General features: G+C 44.1%; 1 protein-coding gene across 5 annotated transcripts in view; it reads right to left on the bottom strand.

The window, feature by feature from the left end:
* The window catches only part of HOOK3 (hook microtubule tethering protein 3), a 1,188,278-nt gene that overhangs the window by 749,183 nt on the left and 418,113 nt on the right, over positions 1-20,982 (bottom strand). For all 5 annotated transcript variants that reach the window (XM_029601894.1, XM_029601878.1, XM_029601884.1 and 2 more), the window contains exons 9-10: positions 3,017-3,180; positions 688-828 (exon numbers count right to left, since the gene is read on the bottom strand). In XM_029601894.1, the coding sequence (XP_029457754.1) occupies positions 688-828; positions 3,017-3,180 (305 nt within the window). The remainder of the gene's footprint in view (positions 1-687; positions 829-3,016; positions 3,181-20,982) is intronic.

Raw genomic sequence — 20,982 nt, 5'->3', positions numbered from 1 at the left:
AAATTTAATAGCAGACTACTGAACATTCCACATGGATGTGCATTTTTGCACATCCCTAGAAACCAGGGTTCAAATCCTACTGCTACTTGTAATGACCTTGGGCAAGTCACTTTACCCTCTGTTGCCTCAGTTACAAATTTACATTGAAAGCCCTTCGGGGATAGGAACTACCTATAGTACCTGATCGTAATCCGCTTTGAAGAGCTGAGACGTGGAAAATACATAAATATAGTGCCTTTAGAAGGTTGATATAGTATCTCTTCTCTGAAGAATATTCTCCCCACGTGGCCTGTTTTATAAAGGTGTTCTTCCAGTTTGTGTCTGAGAAAAATGCTTAGTACATAGGGCCCTAAATTTCATCTCATAAGATATCTAGTGCAGAACCTAAACCATTTTGGCATACCTGCTCTTGACTGCCTGTAAACTGTCTATATTCTTTGATTATGCAGCCTCTAGTATTAACTACAACACTCCAGATATGGTTTTACCTATGTGGAAAAAAATAATTTTATCTCAAGCATTCAGATATTTAAGGCTGATTATGAACAACCATAAACAAGCATCCATGTGTGCTGATCCCATTTTGTCTACCACTACAACACTTCTATTCAATTTCACAAGACAGAAATTAATATATGAAATATAAGATGCTGCATAAAATAACTGTGCGCAGCTGTTCAATCTTACCTGAGTACATCCATCTCATCCTTTAGTGACTGAGCCTCATCTGCCATGGTGGTAAGATCCTCATTCTGTTGCCGCAAGTCTGAGATTTCCTTTTCTAGCTCTTCACAGCGTATTCGATAATCATCCTTAGCTGCCTCAAGTCTGAAACAATAAACATTTTCAAATCTGCTGCTTTTGAGTCTCCAAATTATTTTTCTCTCTTCAAAATTACAAGATCAACCAGTTTTAAATACAGACTTATACTACACTTGGGATCTGGACTTGCTATATTTGTCTGACAGATGGGTCAGAGTTGAACAGTCATGTTTTATTTCAGCTGTGCTCTTAATTCCCTATACTGTAACCCTGCAAACTTTCCTACCCACACTGTCCAGGCTATGTATCACCTCAGATGCTGAAGAATAAAACAGCTGAAAAGAGTGGTCTAATGGATACAACTAGCTATATATAATAAATGCCAGCAGAATCTATGTAGCAAGACAAAAAAATGTGGTTTGGCAAAGCTCAAAAAGCCTCTCATTACTTTAAATCTCAATCCATAGGGTTTTTTTGTTTTGTTTTGTTTTTTTTTATCATACAGCATCCCCTCTTTCCCCATCTTCCGATCCAGCAATATCCTCTACATCAACCCCAAATGGATCACCTGGGGATCAAACAGTCCACAAGAGGATACAGCAAAAGTTGCCTATATGCAACTGGCAGCTATGTATGAGATACATTACCCTGTACAAGTCTTCATGCCCTTGCATATTTTTCATATTGTACTCTCTAAAATACAAATCAAAATGCATTAAAGTAGGAATTTGTTTCACAGTTATCTATACAACATATTCTACACTTTCATCATGAAAGAACGATTATAGAAATATCCTGAAAATAATTAAGAATAAAAAAAATCTTGTCTGCATAAGTTTACATACTCTAACTCAATGACTGCAACAATAATAGCCATGAATCCTTTAGGAAAAATGTCTACCAACTTTGCACAGTGGAATGGTGCAGTTTTTGCCTACTTAGTAGAAGAGCTCAAACGCTTTCAAGTTGGATTCTGTGGACTGCAGTCTAACTCTTATAATAGATGTTCTACTGGATTCAAATATGGGCTTTGACTTAGTGACTCAAAGACACTCACTTTCTTCTTGCTGAGCCACTCCATTGTTGCTTATGTTTAGGATCATTTTCCTACTGAAAGATGAATCTTCTCCCTTGCCCAGAGTCTATGAAAGACGAACAGATTTTTCTCCCAGATCTGTGATTTGCATTATCCATCTTTCCCTTGATTTTTACAAACCTCCCTGCCCCACTACTGCAAAGCATCCCCACAACAAAACACTGCTACCACTATGCTTTACTGTAGGCATGGCGTTAGGGTGATGTGCTGTGTGTGTCTTATACCAGATACATCGCTTATCACTAAGACCAAAAAGTCTTCATTGGTCTCATTAGATCACAAAACCTTTTTCTACACGTGTGCAGTGTCCTCTAAGTGTTTTGTCTTGTAAACTCTGTGCGACATATAATATGGCTTTGCTTCAAAAATTGCTTCCTTCTTGCCACCCTCCTATACAGGCCATGTTTGAGGAATAAGCTTGAAATTGTTGAGCAGTCAACATTTTCCCCAGTCTCAGGAGACCTTTGTAGTTCTTTTAAAATAATCTTAGGCCTAATGACCTTAGGCAGCAGTTTAAGCCACTGCTACTAACTTTGGAGGGACAGCCTTATCACAACAGTGCCTTAGAGGTACCAAACTGATTCCACTTTACAATGACTTGACAATGCCTTAAGGGATATTCAAACATATTGGAATTTTTGTTTAGCCTTCCCCCAACCTATATCTTGGAATAATGTTATTCCATTGTTTTTCAGCAGCTCCTTCTTAGGCATGTTTTCACCTTCACTTTAAATTCACTTCATACACCAAATTATTTGATTCTTCATCCAGGATTCATCAAATCAGGTTAACTTCTATAATTATACACAGATGGACTCTACAATTATTATGGACCTTATTAAGGCAATTTTTGGAACCAGAGTTAATTTGAGTTTGTTATTAAAGATTGTGGAGACATGCAATCAAGACTTTTGAGCTTTTTTAATCTTAATTACTTTTGGAATATTTCTAGAATTGATCTTTCCTGATGACAGTGTAGAGTATGTTGCCTGGATAAGTGAAAAACTATTACTTTTAAATGCATTTTGATTTGTATTTTTTAGACAGCAGAATATGCAATGGTGTGAAAACTTCTGCAAGGCACTGTATCTAGTATATTTTAAACTTTTCATGCCAACCTGAAAAACAATTTGGTTATGAATTCTGGCCCTTTACAACCTGAATGTTTCCTCTTGGAGTTGCTCTAGTTGTGTCTGGAGCTGCAGATGTCTTCTTCCCGCAGGGCTGTTGGGATCTTCTAGAGAATCAGATTGGTTTAAGCGTTCCATAAGTATCTGATTCTCAATTAACAAACTACTCTTCTCTTCTTGAAGTGCTGCAACCTAAGACAACACAACACTGTTTGGTAATGGTAGTAGTATGATATTATATAATGGCTGATTTTATAAATCAATCAGAAGGATCACCAGCCAATTTTACAGTACTGCGAGAAAAAAAGCTAATATAAGCACAGGATTCCACATTATCTTGTTTTAAAATTCTTTGTGCACGGTGAACATTTCACATTTGCTATGCACTCCATACTCACCTGGGTTCCCAAGATAACTCTGAAGTCACCAGCACTCCTTCCACGTTCCAATAGAGGTGATTTCTTACAATGTGGCTACATTTAAGCAAACTAATTGAAAAAAAATTCTCTAGTTCTATCCAAGCAGTAATGTTGAGATTACTTACCTGATAATCTCCTTTTCCTTAGTGTATGCAGATGGACTCAAAACAAATGGGTATATCGTGCTCGTGCTAGCAGTTGGAGATGGATCTGACGTCAGCACGGGTACATATACCCCCACAGGAAGTGCAGCAAATCAGTAATCTTCCTTGCAAAGCTTTTATGGATATATGTGTGACTGACCGATCGATTAATCAACAGGATTACCCTGACCAATTGATGGTAGCTGGAGACCGCCAGTGTACTCAGCCGGAAGGAGTCGACACCCGGCAGGATGGATGCTCTATATAAGAAAACACCGTGAGTCGGCGAATCCCCATGTATACCGGCAGCCGGGCGGGATGCTGAGTCCATCTGCATACACTAAGGAAAAGGAGATTATCAGGTAAGTAATCTCAACATTTCCTAGCGTGTAGCAGATGGACTCAAAACAAATGGGATGTACAAAAGCTACTCCCGGACTGGGCGGGAGGCTGCCCGAGGACCGTTTAGGATTGCCCTCGCAAATGCTGTGTCCTCCCGGGCCTGGACGTCCAGACGGTAGAATCTGGAGAAGGTATGGAGGGAGGACCACGTCGCCGCTTTACATATCTCTGCAGGTGACAGCAGCTTAGCTTCTGCCCAAGAGGCCGATTGTGCTCTGGTAGAATGAGCCTTGACCTGTAGAGGCGGTGGTTTTCCCGCCTCTATGTAGGCTGCCTTGATAACTTCTTTAATCCAGCGGGCGATGGTTGGCCGTGAGGCCGCTTCCCCTTGCTTCTTCCCGCTGAGCAGGACGAACAGGTGGGTCCATCTTTCGTTCTGCTTCCGACATTTCCAAGTATCTGGACAGCAGTCTGCCGATGTCGAGATGGCGTAGCATTCGACCTTCCTCTGACTTCTTCAAACCTTCTGTGGTAGGCAAGGATATGGTTTGGTTGAGGTGAAAGTGTGAGACCACTTTGGGTAAAAAGGATGGAACTGTGCGAAGATGGATAGCTTCTGGAGTGATTCTGAGAAACGGATCACGACAGGACAGTGCTTGTAGCTCTGAGATGCGGCGTGCTGAACACACAGCCAGCAAGAACACCATCTTCACGGTTAACAAACGAAGAGACAGGCCTCGAAGGGGACTGAAGGGTGATCCCGCTAGAAATTCCAACACTAGGTTGAGGTTCCACAAGGGCACTGGCCATTTCAGTGGCGGGCGAATGTGTTTGACTCCTTTCAGGAAACGTGAAACGTATGGATGTTTGGCAATGGTGTTGCCGTCACTCCTGGGACAGTAGCAAGACAGCGCTGCTACCTGAACCTTGATGGAGCTGAGGGACAGACCCTTCTGAAGTCCATCTTGTAGGAAGTCCAAAATGATAGGAATCTTAGCGGCATGTGAGTTGGTGCTGTGAGAATCGCACCAGTCTTCAAAAACTCTCCAGATACTGATATATGTCAGTGACGTGGAGAACTTGCGTGCTCGGAGGAGTGTATCTATTACTGGCTCCGAGTATCCTCTTTTCTTCAGTCTAGCCCTCTCAACGGCCAGACCGTAAGAGAGAATTGAGCTGGATCCTCGTGGAGGATGGGACCCTGCCGCATCAGGTCCCTGTGTGGAGGCAGGCGAAGAGGATTCCCTGCCAGTAGTCTTCTCATGTCTGCGTACCAGGGTCTTCTTGGCCAGTCTGGGGCCACTAGAAGAACTAGGCCTTTGTGTCGCTGAATCCGGTGTACTATGGCGCCCAGCAGGGGCCACGGAGAAAAGGCGTATAGCAGGATCCCCTGAGACCACGGCTGTACCAGGGCATCGATCCCCTGGGCCCGAGGATCCCGCCTGCGACTGAAATATTTGGGAACTTGAGCGTTGGACCTGTCCGCTAAGAGGTCCTTGGCTGGCATCCACAATTATCTGAAAGGCTGTGGGTGACAGCTGCCACTCTCCTGGGTTTAGGCTTTCTCTGCTGAGGAAGTCTGCCGTCGTGTTGTCCTTCCTAGCGATGTGGACAGAGGAGATGTCCAGGAGATTTACTTCTGCCCAGAGCATCAGGGGAGTTATTTCCAGGGACACTTGTTGGCTTCTGGTTCCGCCCTGACGATTGATGTATGCCACCGTGGTGGCGTTGTCTGACATCACTCTGACCGCTCTGTCGCAAAGTCTGTGGGCAAATCGCAGGCACGCTAGCCTGACTGCCCGTGCCTCTAGTCGGTTGATGTTCCACCTTGACTCTTCTCTGGTCCACCGCCCTTGGGCGGTGAGTTCCTCGCAGTGTGCTCCCCATCCGTTCAGGCTGGCATCTGTGGTGAGCAGAATCTAGGTCGGGGAGGACATTCGTGACCCCCGGCTCATGTGGCCGGGCTGTAACCACCACCGTAGCTGATACCGCACTCTGGCCGGTAGAGGTAGGTGAATGGCGTAGTTCTGGGATCGTGGGCTCCATCGAGATAGAAGGCCGCGTTGCAATGGTCTCATATGAGCCCGCGCCCATGGCACCACCTCCAGAGTGGATGCCATGAGGCCAAGGACCTGTATGTAATCCCGAGCTGTGGGCCGGCTGGCGCTCAGCAGGGCCTGCAGATGATTCTGGAGTTTTGACTGTCTCTTGGAGGTCAGACTGACCTTGTCCTCTCGGGTGTCGAATTGGACCCCTAGGTATTCCAGTGACTGGGACGGCTGTAGGGAGCTTTTGCTTATGTTGACTACCCATCCGAGGCTTTCCAGAAGAGCTATAACTCTGTTGGTTGCCCGGTGGCTCTCCTCCGGTGACTTTGCCCTGATCAGCCAATCGTCCAGATATGGATGGACAAGAATTCCTTCCTTCCTGAGTGCCGCCGCCACTACCACTATGACCTTGGTAAAGATCCGCGGCGCGGTGGCTAGCCCGAAGGGTAAAGCTCGAAGCTGATTCAGGACTTTGAAGCGTAAATAGCGCTGGTGATCCCGATGGATTGGGATATGCAAGTAGGCTTCCGACAGATCTAGGGAGGTGAGAAACTCCCCTGGCTGTACCGAATTCTTGACAGACCGTAGCGTTTCCATGCGAAAGCTGGGGACCCGTAAATGTCTGTTGACTGACTTGAGGTCCAGGACGGGCCTGAAAGTGCCCTCCTTCTTGGGTACTATGAAATAAATGGAATAATGCCCAGAATTTATCTCTCCTGCAGGTACAGGGATTATGGCTTTTAGAGCCAGGAGCCTCTGTAAGGTCACTTCTAGTGCCGCTGCCTTGAGCGGAGAGCAAAGAGAGTCCACAAACTTGTTCGGCGGAGACCGAAGGAAATCTAGGTAATATCCTTCCCGGATGATGGCGAGGACCCACTGGTCCGAAGTGATCTCGACCCACCTGCGGTAGAAGAGGGTTAGCCTGCCCTCTATGGCTGCTACCCCCGGATGGGTTGGCTGATTGTCATTGTGGGGTGCGGCCGAGGCCGGAACCCGAGCCGGCTCCCTTCTTGTTGCGCTTAGTCCGAAAGGACTGGTTCCTAGCCTGTGAACGAGGCGCTCGATAGCGAGTCCTGTAAGGGTTGAAGCGCTGCGAATTTCTACCTCCAGATGGTCTAGAAAAAGAACGCTGGCTCCTCCTTGCCCTGTCTTCTGGTAGACGGGGTAATGGAGAGGCACCCCATTTAGTAGCCCAGCTCTCGAGATCACTGCCGAACAGTAAAGAACCCTTAAAGGGCATTCTTGTGAGTCGTGTCTTAGAGGACGAGTCGGCAGCCCAGTTGCGTAGCCAGAGCTGTCTCCTGGCTGCCACCGAGGATGATACTCCTTTGGCTGCCGTACGAACCAGGTCGGAGGCTGCGTCAGTGAGGAACGCGAGAGCTGATTCCATGTCTTCTCCCGGGGTGTTGTTTCTTGCTTGTGATAAACAGGAACGCGTCACCACGGTGCAGCAGGTCGCGATGCGGAGGGACATGGCTGCCACCTCGAAGGCTTCTTTCAGAATGGTGTCCATGCGCCGGTCATGTGCATCCTTGAGGGCCGCTCCCCCCTCAACCCGAATGGTGGTGTGCTTCGCTATTGCGTTAACTATGGCGTCTACCTTAGGGCACGCCAGCAGTTCCTTGGACGCCGGATCCAGAGGGTACATGCCAGCCAAGGCCCGACCCCCTTTGAATGAGGCCTCCGGTGCCTTCCATTCCAGATCGATTAGCTGTTGTGCTGCTTGGAGGAGGGGGAAATGGCGAGCCGGTTGGCGAGGGCCCTCTAACAGGGGGTTCATTTTAGGGTCCCCTGGGGTATCCTGGCCCGGGATGGCCAGTTCTGATAGACATTGTGAGACCAGGCCTGAAAAATCCTCTTTCTGAAAGAAGTGCCTCATGGTCCGATATGGCTCTATCTCCGAGGGTAGTTCACCCTCCTCGGGGGGCTCCTCACTATCCTGGGAGCAATCCGAATCCCCATGATCGGGGCTGTCGGGTGGCGAGTGGCCGCGCCTAGGTCTCGAGGGTCCAGGGGCCGGATCAACTGGGACGGAAAGACCCATCTGAGGAGCAGACTGCATCTGGACTAAGGCGTGAATCCCCTTGAATAATTCTACCCAGGAAAGCGAAGCTGGATCTGGCCGTAGGGGCACCAGGTCTCTCGGATTCCCTGGCTGCTCGCCGCGGCCTGCTACGTCCGGTGTGCTCCCTGAGGAGCCACTGGGCTGGGACCAGTCCTGTCCTGGAACTCCCATGACCTCCTCACATTGGGCACATAGTGAGTCTGCTTCCTCGCTCTGTGTGGCTCTGAGGTTGCATGCTGAGCAGAGGCTTAGAGCTCTTACGCCTGATTCTGGAGGTGCCGGCTCTGCGGGTGTATGGGCTCTATTATGCTCCATTCGCCTGAGATTCGGTGTCGCCCAATGACGTGCGCCTAACAAGTGCGCTGAACAGCATGCGCCTAAAACGGGCGTCTTACAATGCGCGCCTATACACGGGCGTCTTCCTAGAAACGGGCGTTTTACCATGCGTTAACAACGTGCGCCTATCGCGTGCGCTTAGCAACGTGCGCCTATTGGCGGATATGAGTAGGCAGGCAAATGGCGACCTCCTTGGCGTGCTGCCTCGTAGGCAGGCCCAGTTAGTCCACACTTCCTCGGAGACCAAGTAAAGATGTACACCTTACCTTGTCTTCGGCGCTTCCCGGCTGCGACCCGGGCGGTCTCCGGCTGCGGGGGGAGAGGGTGAGTACCTTCACCGCCGCGCATAAGGAAGGAAGTGCACCCGCTGCCTCTAGGCCACGCCCGAACTTGTCTCGCTCGGGGGCTAAGTCCACGCCGGGACCGAGGCTGCCTCCAGGCCGCGCCCGAACTCGTCTCGCTCGGGGGCCAAGCCGCGCCCTTCTCATTCGGGGGCTAGGTCCCTGCCGCGACCGGCCACCGGACCGAGGCTCTTGCTTCCGAGGGACCACCGAAGTCAGCTCGGGTAACTCAACTGGGTGAGTGACCGCCTGGTATCACCACAGGAGTGCGGGGCTAGTCTTCAGTAGATTATGTTTTTTGGTTGTATTATCCGCACCCCTGTTTTCTGTAAACCGACATGATGTGAACGAGTTCATGAATGCCGGTATAAAAAAACCTTAAATAAATAAAAATAAATAAATAAATTTCTTCAATGAATTTAGTCGTTAGAATTTGGAAACACGCTCAGCGAGCGTGAGGTAGCTCCTAACTGCTTTGGAGACGGAAATTACTGATTTGCTGCACTTCCTGTGGGGGTATTTGTACCCGTGCTGACGTCAGATCCGTCTCCAACTGCTAGCACGAGCACGATATACCCATTTGTTTTGAGTCCATCTGCTACACGCTAGGAAATTTGGATTTGATTACTAGCCTTTCCAAAACTGTGATCAAGGTGAGTTAGTTAGATACTGTAGGTAGGTCCCTGTCCCAGAAAGGGTTTACAATGTAAGTTGGTAATTGGGGCAATGGAAGACAAAGTGATTTGCCCAACCACACATGGAGTATGAGTAGGAGAAGTACGATTTGAACTCTGACTTCCCTGTTTCTCAGTCTACTGCTCTTACCAAAGGCCACTTCCCCAGTGTTCTATCTATACTGCTCTCCTGCTTGAGGTTTTATCCAACAAAAGAGGGTTCTCTCCTGCTTGTACTATGGCATCGAGCTTCTTCCTTTTCAGCCTGCATATGGCTGAAGAAGTGCTGTCAAAGGATCAGAACTGTTTTCCAGTAGACTTCTATTTCCTATCCCTCAACTTGTCTGAAGTAGGGGGTTGGAGTTCTGGCCCACTTCTTCCTAAATCCCAACTCCCAAAGTCTTTATCGCTCTTAGTCCCAACAAGTTTGCCGATTGTGCCCTCTTATGCCTTGGCTGTGCAGAGTATAGACTATATCACATATAGTCCCTTCATAAAGAACTCCCTGAAACATTCAGCAGGAACCTGATTACTTCCTTCTCTGGAGAGAAAGTCTATGCTCTGCCTGTTGCTCCCTAGCTTGTGCCTTTCTTCAAAGATGTATGACTGCAATGTAGGATACTAATGTATGATCTGAGAGTTTGTATTTTTCATTATGTTGATCCATTGTAACAAGGCGTGATCTGTTATCAAGGTAAAGGATTGGCCTTGTAAATAATATTTTACTGTTACAACCGTCAATTTTCTTGCTGGACACTTTCTTTACTACAGAATCTTTCTTCTTTTTGAGGGTGTGCCTACCCTTCAGTTTCTTGGAAGAGGACTAATCTCAGGAACATGTCTGAGGCATCCATCTGTAGGATGAATTCATGACAGAAGCCTAGTGGATCTGGTTTGGGCCTATCTTCCCCATTTCATTGGTGAGATGCGTAGTGATGTTTATGAAATTCTGAATAAGCTTCCAATAATACTTACTTAGACCTAGGAAAGCCCACACCAGCTTTTTGGTTGCACACACCCCTGAACAGCTAGGACTTTCAATAACAGGGGTTTTTCTTGCCTGATCACTATGACATAGCCTAAACACTGGATTTTTTTTCCTAACAGTGTGAATTTAGCAGGATTGGTAGTCAGATCCGCCTTTCATAGTGATGTCAAGTCAGCAGCCATCCTTCTTAAATGGGTCTCCCAGTCTGCAGTGTGCATGCATATCATCTAAGTATTCTGTTGCACTACATCCATGAGTCAGTGAAACCATGCTATGGCTCAATGTAATCCAAATTGGAGTTACCGAAAATAGTAGACTGCTGTTTTCTCCATGGATTTCATGTCAAGAGAATTTACCAATATCACTTTGTTAAATAAAAGTTGGTGATGTATCTGGTCTTGCCAGCTGCATCAACTAATCCACCCAGTTTACTGAATAGGCTGTATCACATTCCAATAAGTCAGTTTGAAGAGACCGCATTGAGCACCAGAACAATTAGGTTCAGCCAAGAACTCTACAACTTCTCCACAATACCAAAGGCTTGCATCTTTTCCAGCTACAGTTGCATTTTTATTATTTTTGCCTCCAGGAGGCAATATGGTCAGACTATCTTTCCTGGTTTGGTGTTTGGGAAAGTCACTTCATCCTCTGTTGCCTCAAGTATAAACTTACATTGTAAGCCCTCTGGGAATACAGAAATACGTACCTGAATGTAACTTGTCTTGAGCTACCAATGAAAAGGTGTCAGCTAAATTTTATATTAAATTTAAAAAATAAGATTCATAAGAGAAAGAAGTGAGTTTGAAATCAATTTTCATCTCACTTCTTTTGTGGTGGTGTTGACTTTTCTGTGTGGAACACTTAAGAACTTGGTACAAGCCGTGCTGAGTCAGACCAATTTTTCATCGAGCTCAGCATCTGATCTCTGCCACTGATCAATTTGGGTCAATAGGAAGTATCCAAATCACCTCCTGTTACTCATTCCCAGATATAAGTGGTGGCAATCACCATGTCTATCTGATAAATAAATGTTAATAGACCTGCATTCCAGAAACTTGTCCAAACTTATTTTTTTTAATTAACACAGCTATGCTCCTACTCTTGATCACCTCCTGACAACAATTATACAGCTTTAATTGTGCACTGGCCGAAAATACATATTTTCAAATGTTTTAAATCTGTTAACCATTTATTTAAAAAATTTATAGATCACATAATAGTATGCATACAATAAAAGCGGTTTACAAATTCCAGACATTAAAAAAAAAACTTTAAAAAAATCCATAAAATATTAAATCTTGTTGAATCCACCCCTCCCCAACCCCAATAATCAACCACCTAACTCATCCTTATAGCCTGATTACACTGCATCTAAAGAGCCATCCTACTCTACTTCAAACACCCTCACTCTCATCCAAACTAAGCCCATAAAACAAACTCATCTCAATTCTCACTTCTTCAGTAACCCGTCTTCTCAATCTGTCCTATCATACACCAGCCAACCACCTCAAACGAATACTTCCAAACCTAACAGACCCCCCCCCCCAACCTTTAAATATCAAATCATATTCTCACTGGGGAAAAGAGAAAGGATTTAACCATCTTTCAGAATTTTAGATTATTTTATTAGAAATGAACTAAATTATGGCAAACTATTCCATAACTGAAGGGCTATAGATATAAAGCTAAAACCATAGGAAAATTCCAACTTCACCTACTGTGATGCCATGAGATAATGTCCAGATACATGCCAAGCCAATTCACAATACAAATACCATGGTCCATTGGCACGAAGACACTACCACAACAGGGAGAGCAACAAACTTTGCTCTCTCAATAACTGGGAGCCAATGCAATGACACTAATAACTGAGAAACCCTAACCCTTCTAGTTTTTTAGCACACAAGTCCTGATACAATATTCCGAATCAGTTGCAGTTTCTTTACTACGCATTTTGATAATCCCACCAGTAACCCATTACAATAATCCAATAACCAAGGCCAATACAACAATCGTAACAGCTGTATTATCTTAGAAAGGCTTCAGGAAACAAATCCTCCTTACATGAAAATGAGCTTTCCATAAGATATGACCAACAAATTCTTTCAAGGAAGCATTCCTTATTTACATATTCCACACTACTCATGATTTATAAACCTCTCATCTCTCCCCCCAATTGTCTCTTCAAGATGAAGAGCTACTTTCTTTATAAAGGAGCCATGTCATCCCCTTTATCATGTGTGTTGTCTTTCTCTGTACTTTTTCTAGTTCTATCTTTTTTGAAATGACCAAAAGGCTGACAAGAATTAGACAATATTTAAGGTGCAGTCTCAATAGATCTCTACAGAAGCATTATGATATTTATAATTGAATTCTTCCTTCCTTTTCAAATAACTATTTTTTTTATTGCCATTGCACATTGAGTGAATAATTTCAACATATTCAACAATTTCAAATCATAATGACTTCAAGATGCTTCTAAAATAGAAACCAGTATTGTAACATACACCAGTGATATCTACCGCCCCTGGGATTTCAGATAGCTGTGGACCCACATTCATTTTCTCTTCCTCTTCTTTATACTCAGCAGGGCATCTTGAGTTACCCATAACTAACATTTGTATTGTACACTGATCTACGCTTGGTTGGCCAGAACTGCTTGCTTCATAAGTTCAAGGGTAGCCAATCTTTCATGCATCAATAGGCAAAGGAACCAGAAGGCACAGTACCAAAGAGCCTCACCAGGGAAGGAGAAGAAGAAGGGAACAAGGATGGGGAAAGATGCAGCAGTTGCAAGCTGTTTCAACCTCCCCCACATCCCCAGAAGTTGTTCTCTATACACCATCAGCCTCTCTCTTCTTCACTCTGCCCAGCCTTTTCCTCTTCCTAAGCAGTATCTGAACACCTCTTACTCCTCCCCTCTTTCCCTGTCCATTCCTTTGATTTCCTAACACTCACAGACAGTCTTTGCCAACTCATCCAAGAATCTGGAGTAGCAGAGATCCTCCAGAAGGGAGGAATACTATGGAAAGTCTAGAAAGGGATCAGATGAAATCCCTAGGGAATCCTCATTTCCTGACCATGAAGGCAACCAAGGCCTGGTTGATCCAGTGGGGAAATGTCTGGAAGAAGTTGAGTGGAGTTCATTTTTTTCATCCTCCAATTCATAAAGAGATTCTCCAGGACAAGGAAGATCCATGATCTTATCCTAATACGGCAAGAACCTAGTCACCAAACCTTCAAGAAATATCTAAAGATGTGGTTCTTCATGCAAGCTTTCCCGGAAACTCAAGCTCACTCTGACGCTTTTCGAAGGACATGGACTAAGGCGCGAGGATAAATTGGTCACACCTCACTCTCGACACAGTCCCCTAGGGGTGCCTTTTTCCTCTGCTACTGCCACCCGCTCAATCCCACCTTTTTGATCCTTTCCGCCCTACTTACCCCTCCCTCCACTTTCACCTCCCTTTTCTCCCCTCTTACTCCCCTGAATCCAAGCATCAAGTCTTATGTCTTTTACACTATTTTACGGCATCAATGTCTTATAGTTATCTCGCATTCAGTTTATAATGTTTTCATTTGTTCCTTGCATTCTCCAAATGTTCCTAATGTTCTGATGCTCTAATATTTTATGTACAAAGTATTCCGATGTGCTAACGTTTTATGTTCTATGTAATCGCCACTCGCGACAGTTCTGTTACACTGTAAACCGGTATGATCTGTATACTTTACAGGAATGTCGGTATATAAGAATTCTAAATAAATAAATAAATACATAAATAAAGATCTTGCAGTGAAGTATGCTCCAACATGGAACAGTCCCACTATGTAGGAAAATATCCCCCATCATGGATAGAAGAGATTCTGATCTCTCACTTCAGCCCTCAAAGCTTAAGGAGGCAAACACATTATTCACTATCTCTGGTAACTGGTCTCCCCCACTGGTTGAGGGACCCTGAGCTAGAGCTGGAAAGACTTCCTCTTCAGAAACGAAGATTGCCTCATCCATGCTCAGGATTGTTGGTAAAGCTGAAGAGGAACCCAGTACCATGGCAGCACCCACTGCCACAGAAGCGGTCAGCTCTGACGAGCTCTGCGCCAGTTGTATCAGTAACTCTTGTCGACTAGCATCCATAGATGGCACTGGTGGTTTTTTCCAGGACATCATGGGACTCCTACCCTCAACACCTACAGAAACGCCATACACAAAACAAAAAAGGACTTCTATGCAAAAAGAATTCATAACTTCATCTTCGACTCTAAAGCTTTATTCTCTTACATTTCATCCCTCACCAAACCAACGCCACCTTCCATTCCAGACCAACTAGCACTCAGCAAAGCCAACGAATTAGCCACTTACTTCAAGACAAAAATCTCAAACCTTACTAGCTCACTTACAACCCATCAAACCCTTCCAACACCTCACAGCACATACCTACCCACGCTGAATTCTAGTCTAGAGACATTCGAGCCCACATCAGCCATGGAGATCGAAAATCTACTTAAAAAAATTAAACCATCTTCACATCCCTCGGACCCACTCCCTACTAATCTGCTCACCGCCATCCCTAGCACCGTCGCAAAACCTATTGCGGAAATCATCAATACCTCTCTAGCCATGGGCACAGTTCCTAATCAACTAAAACTTGCAATCCTCAAACCCCTACTGAAAAAACCAACTGCATCACCCACGGACCCAGCCAACTTCAGACCCATTGCAAACCTGCCCCTGATCTCCAAACTCATGGAAAAAGCCGTAAATAAACAACTTTCCGAATATCTCGAGGAGCACAACATTCTTTCCCCTGCACAATACGGTTTTCGGAAATCACTAAGCACAGAGTCCCTTTTGCTTTCTCTCACTGATAATTTACTTTTGAACCTGGAGAAAAAACAGTCATTCTTACTGGTCCTGTTAGACCTATCATCAGCGTTCGATACGGTAAATCACTCACAATTACTAGAACAATTATCAAACATAGGAATCAAAGGCACAGCTCTCAGTTGGTTCAAATCGTTCCTATCAAACAGGTTTTACAAGGTCAGAATTAACAACAAGGAATCTGACCCCATCCTATCAGACCAAGGTGTACCACAAGGTTCATCCCTCTCTCCCACCCTGTTCAACATTTACCTCCTCCCACTCTGCCATCTCCTATCACAACTCAAGCTTACTCATTACCTCTATGCAGATGACATCCAGATCATCATCCCCATCACAGAATCAATTCAAAAAACCTTCGACTACTGGGAGAATTGTCTTCATCCAATTAAACATCTACTCTCCAGCCTGAACCTGATTCTAAACTCCAGCAAAACAGAGTTGCTACTGATTTCTCACAAACCAAACACCCACGTACCCAGCCTGGCACAAAACATGGAGCTCTCTGCAGACGTCAGGAATCTAGGAGCATGGCTTGATAACCAACTTAACCTAAAAAAATTCATTAACACAACCACCAGGGATTGCTTCTTTAAACTACAGGTCCTAAAGAAACTAAAGCCACTCCTTCACTTCAATGACTTTCGCCTCGTTCTTCAATCCATTATTTTTTCGAAACTTGATTACTGCAACTCAATCTTACTTGGCCTCCCCTCTAACAGCATCAAACCCCTACAGATGGTACAAAATGCCGCAGCCAGAATCCTAACTAACACTAACTGAAGAAACCATATTACCCCCATCTTGAGCAACCTCCACTGGCTACCCATTAAACAGAGAATCCTTTATAAAACCTTAACCATCATTCACAAAGCAATCCATAACGCCGCACCTATATCTCTACAAATTCAACTTCGGCCACACTTATCTTCTAGACCCATCAGAAACGCCTACAAAGGCACATTAGTCGCAGCTCCTGCCAAAACAACACTAAGAAAAAGAGCTCTCTCCACTGCAGGACCACACCAATGGAATGCGCTCCCACCAGACCTACGACTCGAACCCAATCTACCAGAATTCAAAAAAAGGTTAAAAACCTGGCTCTTCAGGCAAGCATTCCAATTCCCAGAGTGTAAATAAGCACCTCCTCCTGACTTTCAGATCCAACCATTGTAGGGTGTCACGAATTGCTTGACACTTAATTTCTTACACGTAATTTCTTACATGTACTTGCTTAGTCGCAATGCCTATTTAACAGTCAATTAATAGAGGACATATTATATAACCGTTTACTGCAGTCGATATACGCTACTAAAGTCCATTGTAAAAAGGGGAACACACACATACCATTCAAAAAGGGGAACACACACATACCATACCATTCAAAAAGGGGAACACACACATACCATAGTAAAAAGGGGAACACACACATACCATTCAAAACACGAACAAGGTTATTTATTATTTGTTAAATATTATTGATACTCTCATTGTTCCTTGTAATAATGTTAATGTTCATTGGTTGATTGTTATTGTTCAATGTTCTATGTAAAAAACCCCGGTCTAACCTCCCAGACCAGGGCAACCTTTTTGTTACATGTAAACCGGATTGATTTGTATTGCATACAGGAATTCCGGTATATAAAAATTAAAAATAAATAAAATAAAACTTTGACGTATGCACTGAAGTGCTCTACATCTATGCTACTGACGATGCTGTGATCTGCATGCTAAGTGTGCCAACTGTACCTTAGAATATGAGCTCAGTACTGAGGTCACAGATGGAACCCTGGTCAGCCCCATATCTAGAAAAAAAGTTGGCACCATGGGAATCCTCTCCACCATAAATGAAGCTGGCACATGTGCAAATAAAGCTGAGTCCCATGTCTTGGCACAGCCCTGCATGGATGACACTGATCTCTTCTTTGGCTTTAAGAGGGACAGCCCCAAAGGAGGTCCTCTGAGCAACGTCAGCATTCTTCTCAGTGCCACAAACATCTGTGCCACACTCAATACCTGATCTAGGTGGAAGCCTTCCCATTCTTACAGGATCAAAAGCAGGATCCTGTCTCAATTTTTTGCACTGCAATCCCAACACTACTTCATTCCTCAGTGAGTAGCAGCTCCACTGCTTGGCCTCTCAAGGCTATTACCCACTAGTACCTTCCCTTAGGGCCTTTACCTTCCAGATACAGTACTAACATGTCCTAGGAGATATCCGACCAGAGCTGTAGCAGATGGAGTCGTGGCCCAGGCCCAAACTGTGACAGCAGATGAAGTGCGAATCTATGATGGGTATCTGGTGCCCACAGATACAGGCCTTACCGTATGCTTTTTAGCCTCTCTCCATGTTCAACATTTTCTCTTAAATTCTCAATACTCTTTTTTTTGTTTTGTTTTCTAGAGCTTAAAGTTCTGTTTGAAGAGCTGTCAAGACAGCAACAGAAAAAATTTAAGCAACGAGGCAGACAGGAGCAATAGGCCCCAAAAATATAAAAGTCTGAGACTGGGACAACTCTTTGCAGTAGTTCTAATAAAGACTAAAGTGCTCATGAGACAACGTGCTCTGACAGCTGGGTCTGTGTCAGCACCATCAGATGACAAACATATAAAGGATAGTATATGTTTGTTGACAGAAAATGTGCCACCAGAGAACGTGGTCAAATTTAATAGCATAGCTAGGTTTAAAGAAAGGTTTGAACAAGTTTCTGGAGGACAGAACCATTAATTTTTAGACAGGTAGACTTTGGGACCACCACATATTACGTCTGGGAATGAACAACAGGAAAGGCATCTCCCCATCTTAATGTGATTGGCCACTGTTGGTGATAGGATATGGAGTACAACTGACCCAGCATGACACTTATGTTCTTAAGAACTAAATACAAAAGAAAGAATCAAATTGCTCTGTTAAGCCAAAAACTCAGTAAATGTGCCATGGTAAGAAAAATGCATTCATTGCTCTTGGCAGAAAATGATTAATGCATCTGTTGCAATTGCCATGTATGCCCAGCCAGCTTGATTACAAATCGATTTGAGCATATTTCTCCAGTCTTGCAGGAGCTACACTGGCTTCCTATTAAATGGACAGCTCAATTTAAGATACTAGTGATTTTTTTTTAAGCTTTAAAATATGGAAACTCCATGCACATTAGTTGGTAAGATATAGAAAAATTCTCCCACATTGGTACTGAGGTCATCAGGACTTAAGTATTATGTGTATCATCTGTGGAAGATTGCAAATTGCAGATTACATGAAATAAGATCACACAACTGTACCCTGCCACGCAAACCTCAAACACCTCTCTCTCGAACTTTGAAAACACATCTGCACTAGAAATTGAAACTACACTCAAAAAAATCAAACCTGCCTTCCACCCCTCAGACAATCTTCCCACCAAAATGCTTCTCACAAGCCCCGCCACTATAGCCAAATACATCGCCAACATCCTAAATAAATCCATAACACTAGGCCAGGTCCCAAAGCAACTTAAGCAGGCCATTATTAAACCTACCCTCAAAAAACCGAATTTAGATCCCAATGAACCAGCCAACTACCGCCCTGTATCTAACCTCCCTTTCCTCTCTAAAATACTTGAAAAGATCATCAACAGACAACTCACAGATTACATTGAAGAAAACAACATACTCTCCTCATCCCAATATGGCTTCCGTAAACACCATAGCACAGAAACGCTACTCATCACCCTCTCGGAAACTATACTTAAAGCTATGGACAAGGGACAATCCCACATACTTGCACTGCTGGATATCTCTGCAGCATTCGACACGGTCAACCATCTCACACTTATCAAACGACTCATGGAAATTGGCATCTCTGGCACCGCCCTACTTTGGTTCCAATCATACCTTAATGACAGGAGTTACAGTGTAAAAATTGGCTGTAACAAATCCAAACCTGTCAAACTATCACAAGGAGTACCACAAGGCTCATCCCTTTCTTCAACCCTTTTTAATATATACCTCCTTCCCCTCTGCCAACTTCTTTCTAAACTGGGTATCCAGCATTTCATATATGCTGACGACGTACAGATACTCATCCCTATATCTGACTCCATCACAAATGCAATGAAGATCTGGAACTCTGCTCTGTCTGAAATAAACAAAGTACTCACTAACAATTTCCTAGCACTCAACACCAACAAAACAGAGCTTCTCATTCTTTCTCCCCCTAACAACCCCTTGCACAATCTTCCCCCCACCCTCTCTCTACCCGGCCACCCTCCTACACAACAAGTCCGCAACCTTGGCATAATGATAGACAACCAATTCAACCTCAAAAAATTCATCTCTGCCACTATAAAAAGCGGATTCTTTAAGCTCCACACCCTGAAGAGAATCAAACCTCTTCTCCACACCTCCGACTTCCGCACAGTGCTGCAAGCCATGATTCTGTCCAAACTCGACTACTGCAATGCCATCCTACTAGGCTTACCAAAAAGTACCTTACAACCGCTACAGTTACTACAAAACGCTGCTGCCCGCATCCTCACCAATACTCACCGTCATGAACATATTACTCCAGTTCTTCAGTCACTACACTGGCTCCCCGTATCCTCCAGGATAATATATAAATCACTCACACTCATACACAAAGCCATTCACAACCAAAACATGCAATGGTTCCCAGAATATTTCTCACTCCACATTCCGACTAGACCAACAAGAATGCAACACCAGGCCAAACTCCAAACACCCTCTCCTAAACTCATGAAGCATGTCACGTTTAGAGAGCGCTCATTCATTATAGCAGGAACCTCCCACTGGAATAAAATGCCTCCCCATTTACGCCAGGAACCCTGCCACAAAAAATTCAAACACAATCTCAAAACCTGGCTGTTCAAACTAGCGTACCCCGACTAACCAACGGACTCCCCGCCAAAGCTACGATATGACCACCCGACTGATTTACGCCCAATTATATCTATTCTCCCTCCTCCCCACTTCTTGTGGATCTCCCTCTCCTCCTCCTTCTTACTCCTAATACCCCACCCACCCCCCTTCAACTACCTAACTGCTTTGATTAACTCTATTGTTAAAAAAAAAAAAAAATGTACATATGTATATAATCCACGTATTATCTCCACCACCCCCTGTTTACCGACTCCTTGTTAAAAATTTATATTATTGTAAAGCTTGTTGCTAGGTTATGTTACATTGTGAACCGAGGTGATGTTTTGCAAACGTGCCTCGGTATATAAAAAACCCTTAAATAAATAAATAAATAAGGCTTTCACTCATAGGCCTCAGTCTTTGTGGAATGGCTTGCCTGAATTACACTTTATAAAGGATATTTAAATTTTTAGAAAGCAAATTAAAGCATTCTATGTTTTAGCTAGTATTTTAGTTGGCATTTTTGTTTTATTATTATATTCAAACTGTATGTTATGTTGTAGATGTGTTATATTGTGTAATTTTATCTATGGTTGTCATGTACTCCGCACCAAACACACCATGGAAGTTGTGGAATATAAGAAACGTTAAACAGAACCAAGAAAAAAAACAATTTTAAAAGGAAAAAGGAAAAATAGTTTCAGAGGTAGAAAATGCAAAACACTATTTCAGGAGAGGAGGACAGCCATGTTTGATATGCTTCCAGCTGGCACTTCTGCTTTAAAATTATGTTGAAATCAGAGAGATTAATAAAGTGCAAGAAAAGAATTACTAGTGAACATAGCTACATCTTATGCTTTAAAGAAAAAAAAATTATATAAAACAAAACTTTTCCTCTCCTG

The sequence above is a fragment of the Rhinatrema bivittatum genome, chromosome 1, assembly GCF_901001135.1.
Source record: "Rhinatrema bivittatum chromosome 1, aRhiBiv1.1, whole genome shotgun sequence".
NCBI classification, from domain to species: domain Eukaryota; kingdom Metazoa; phylum Chordata; class Amphibia; order Gymnophiona; family Rhinatrematidae; genus Rhinatrema; species Rhinatrema bivittatum.
Note: the sequence above shows the minus strand (reverse complement) of the source record. Positions and strands in the feature narration are given on the sequence as shown.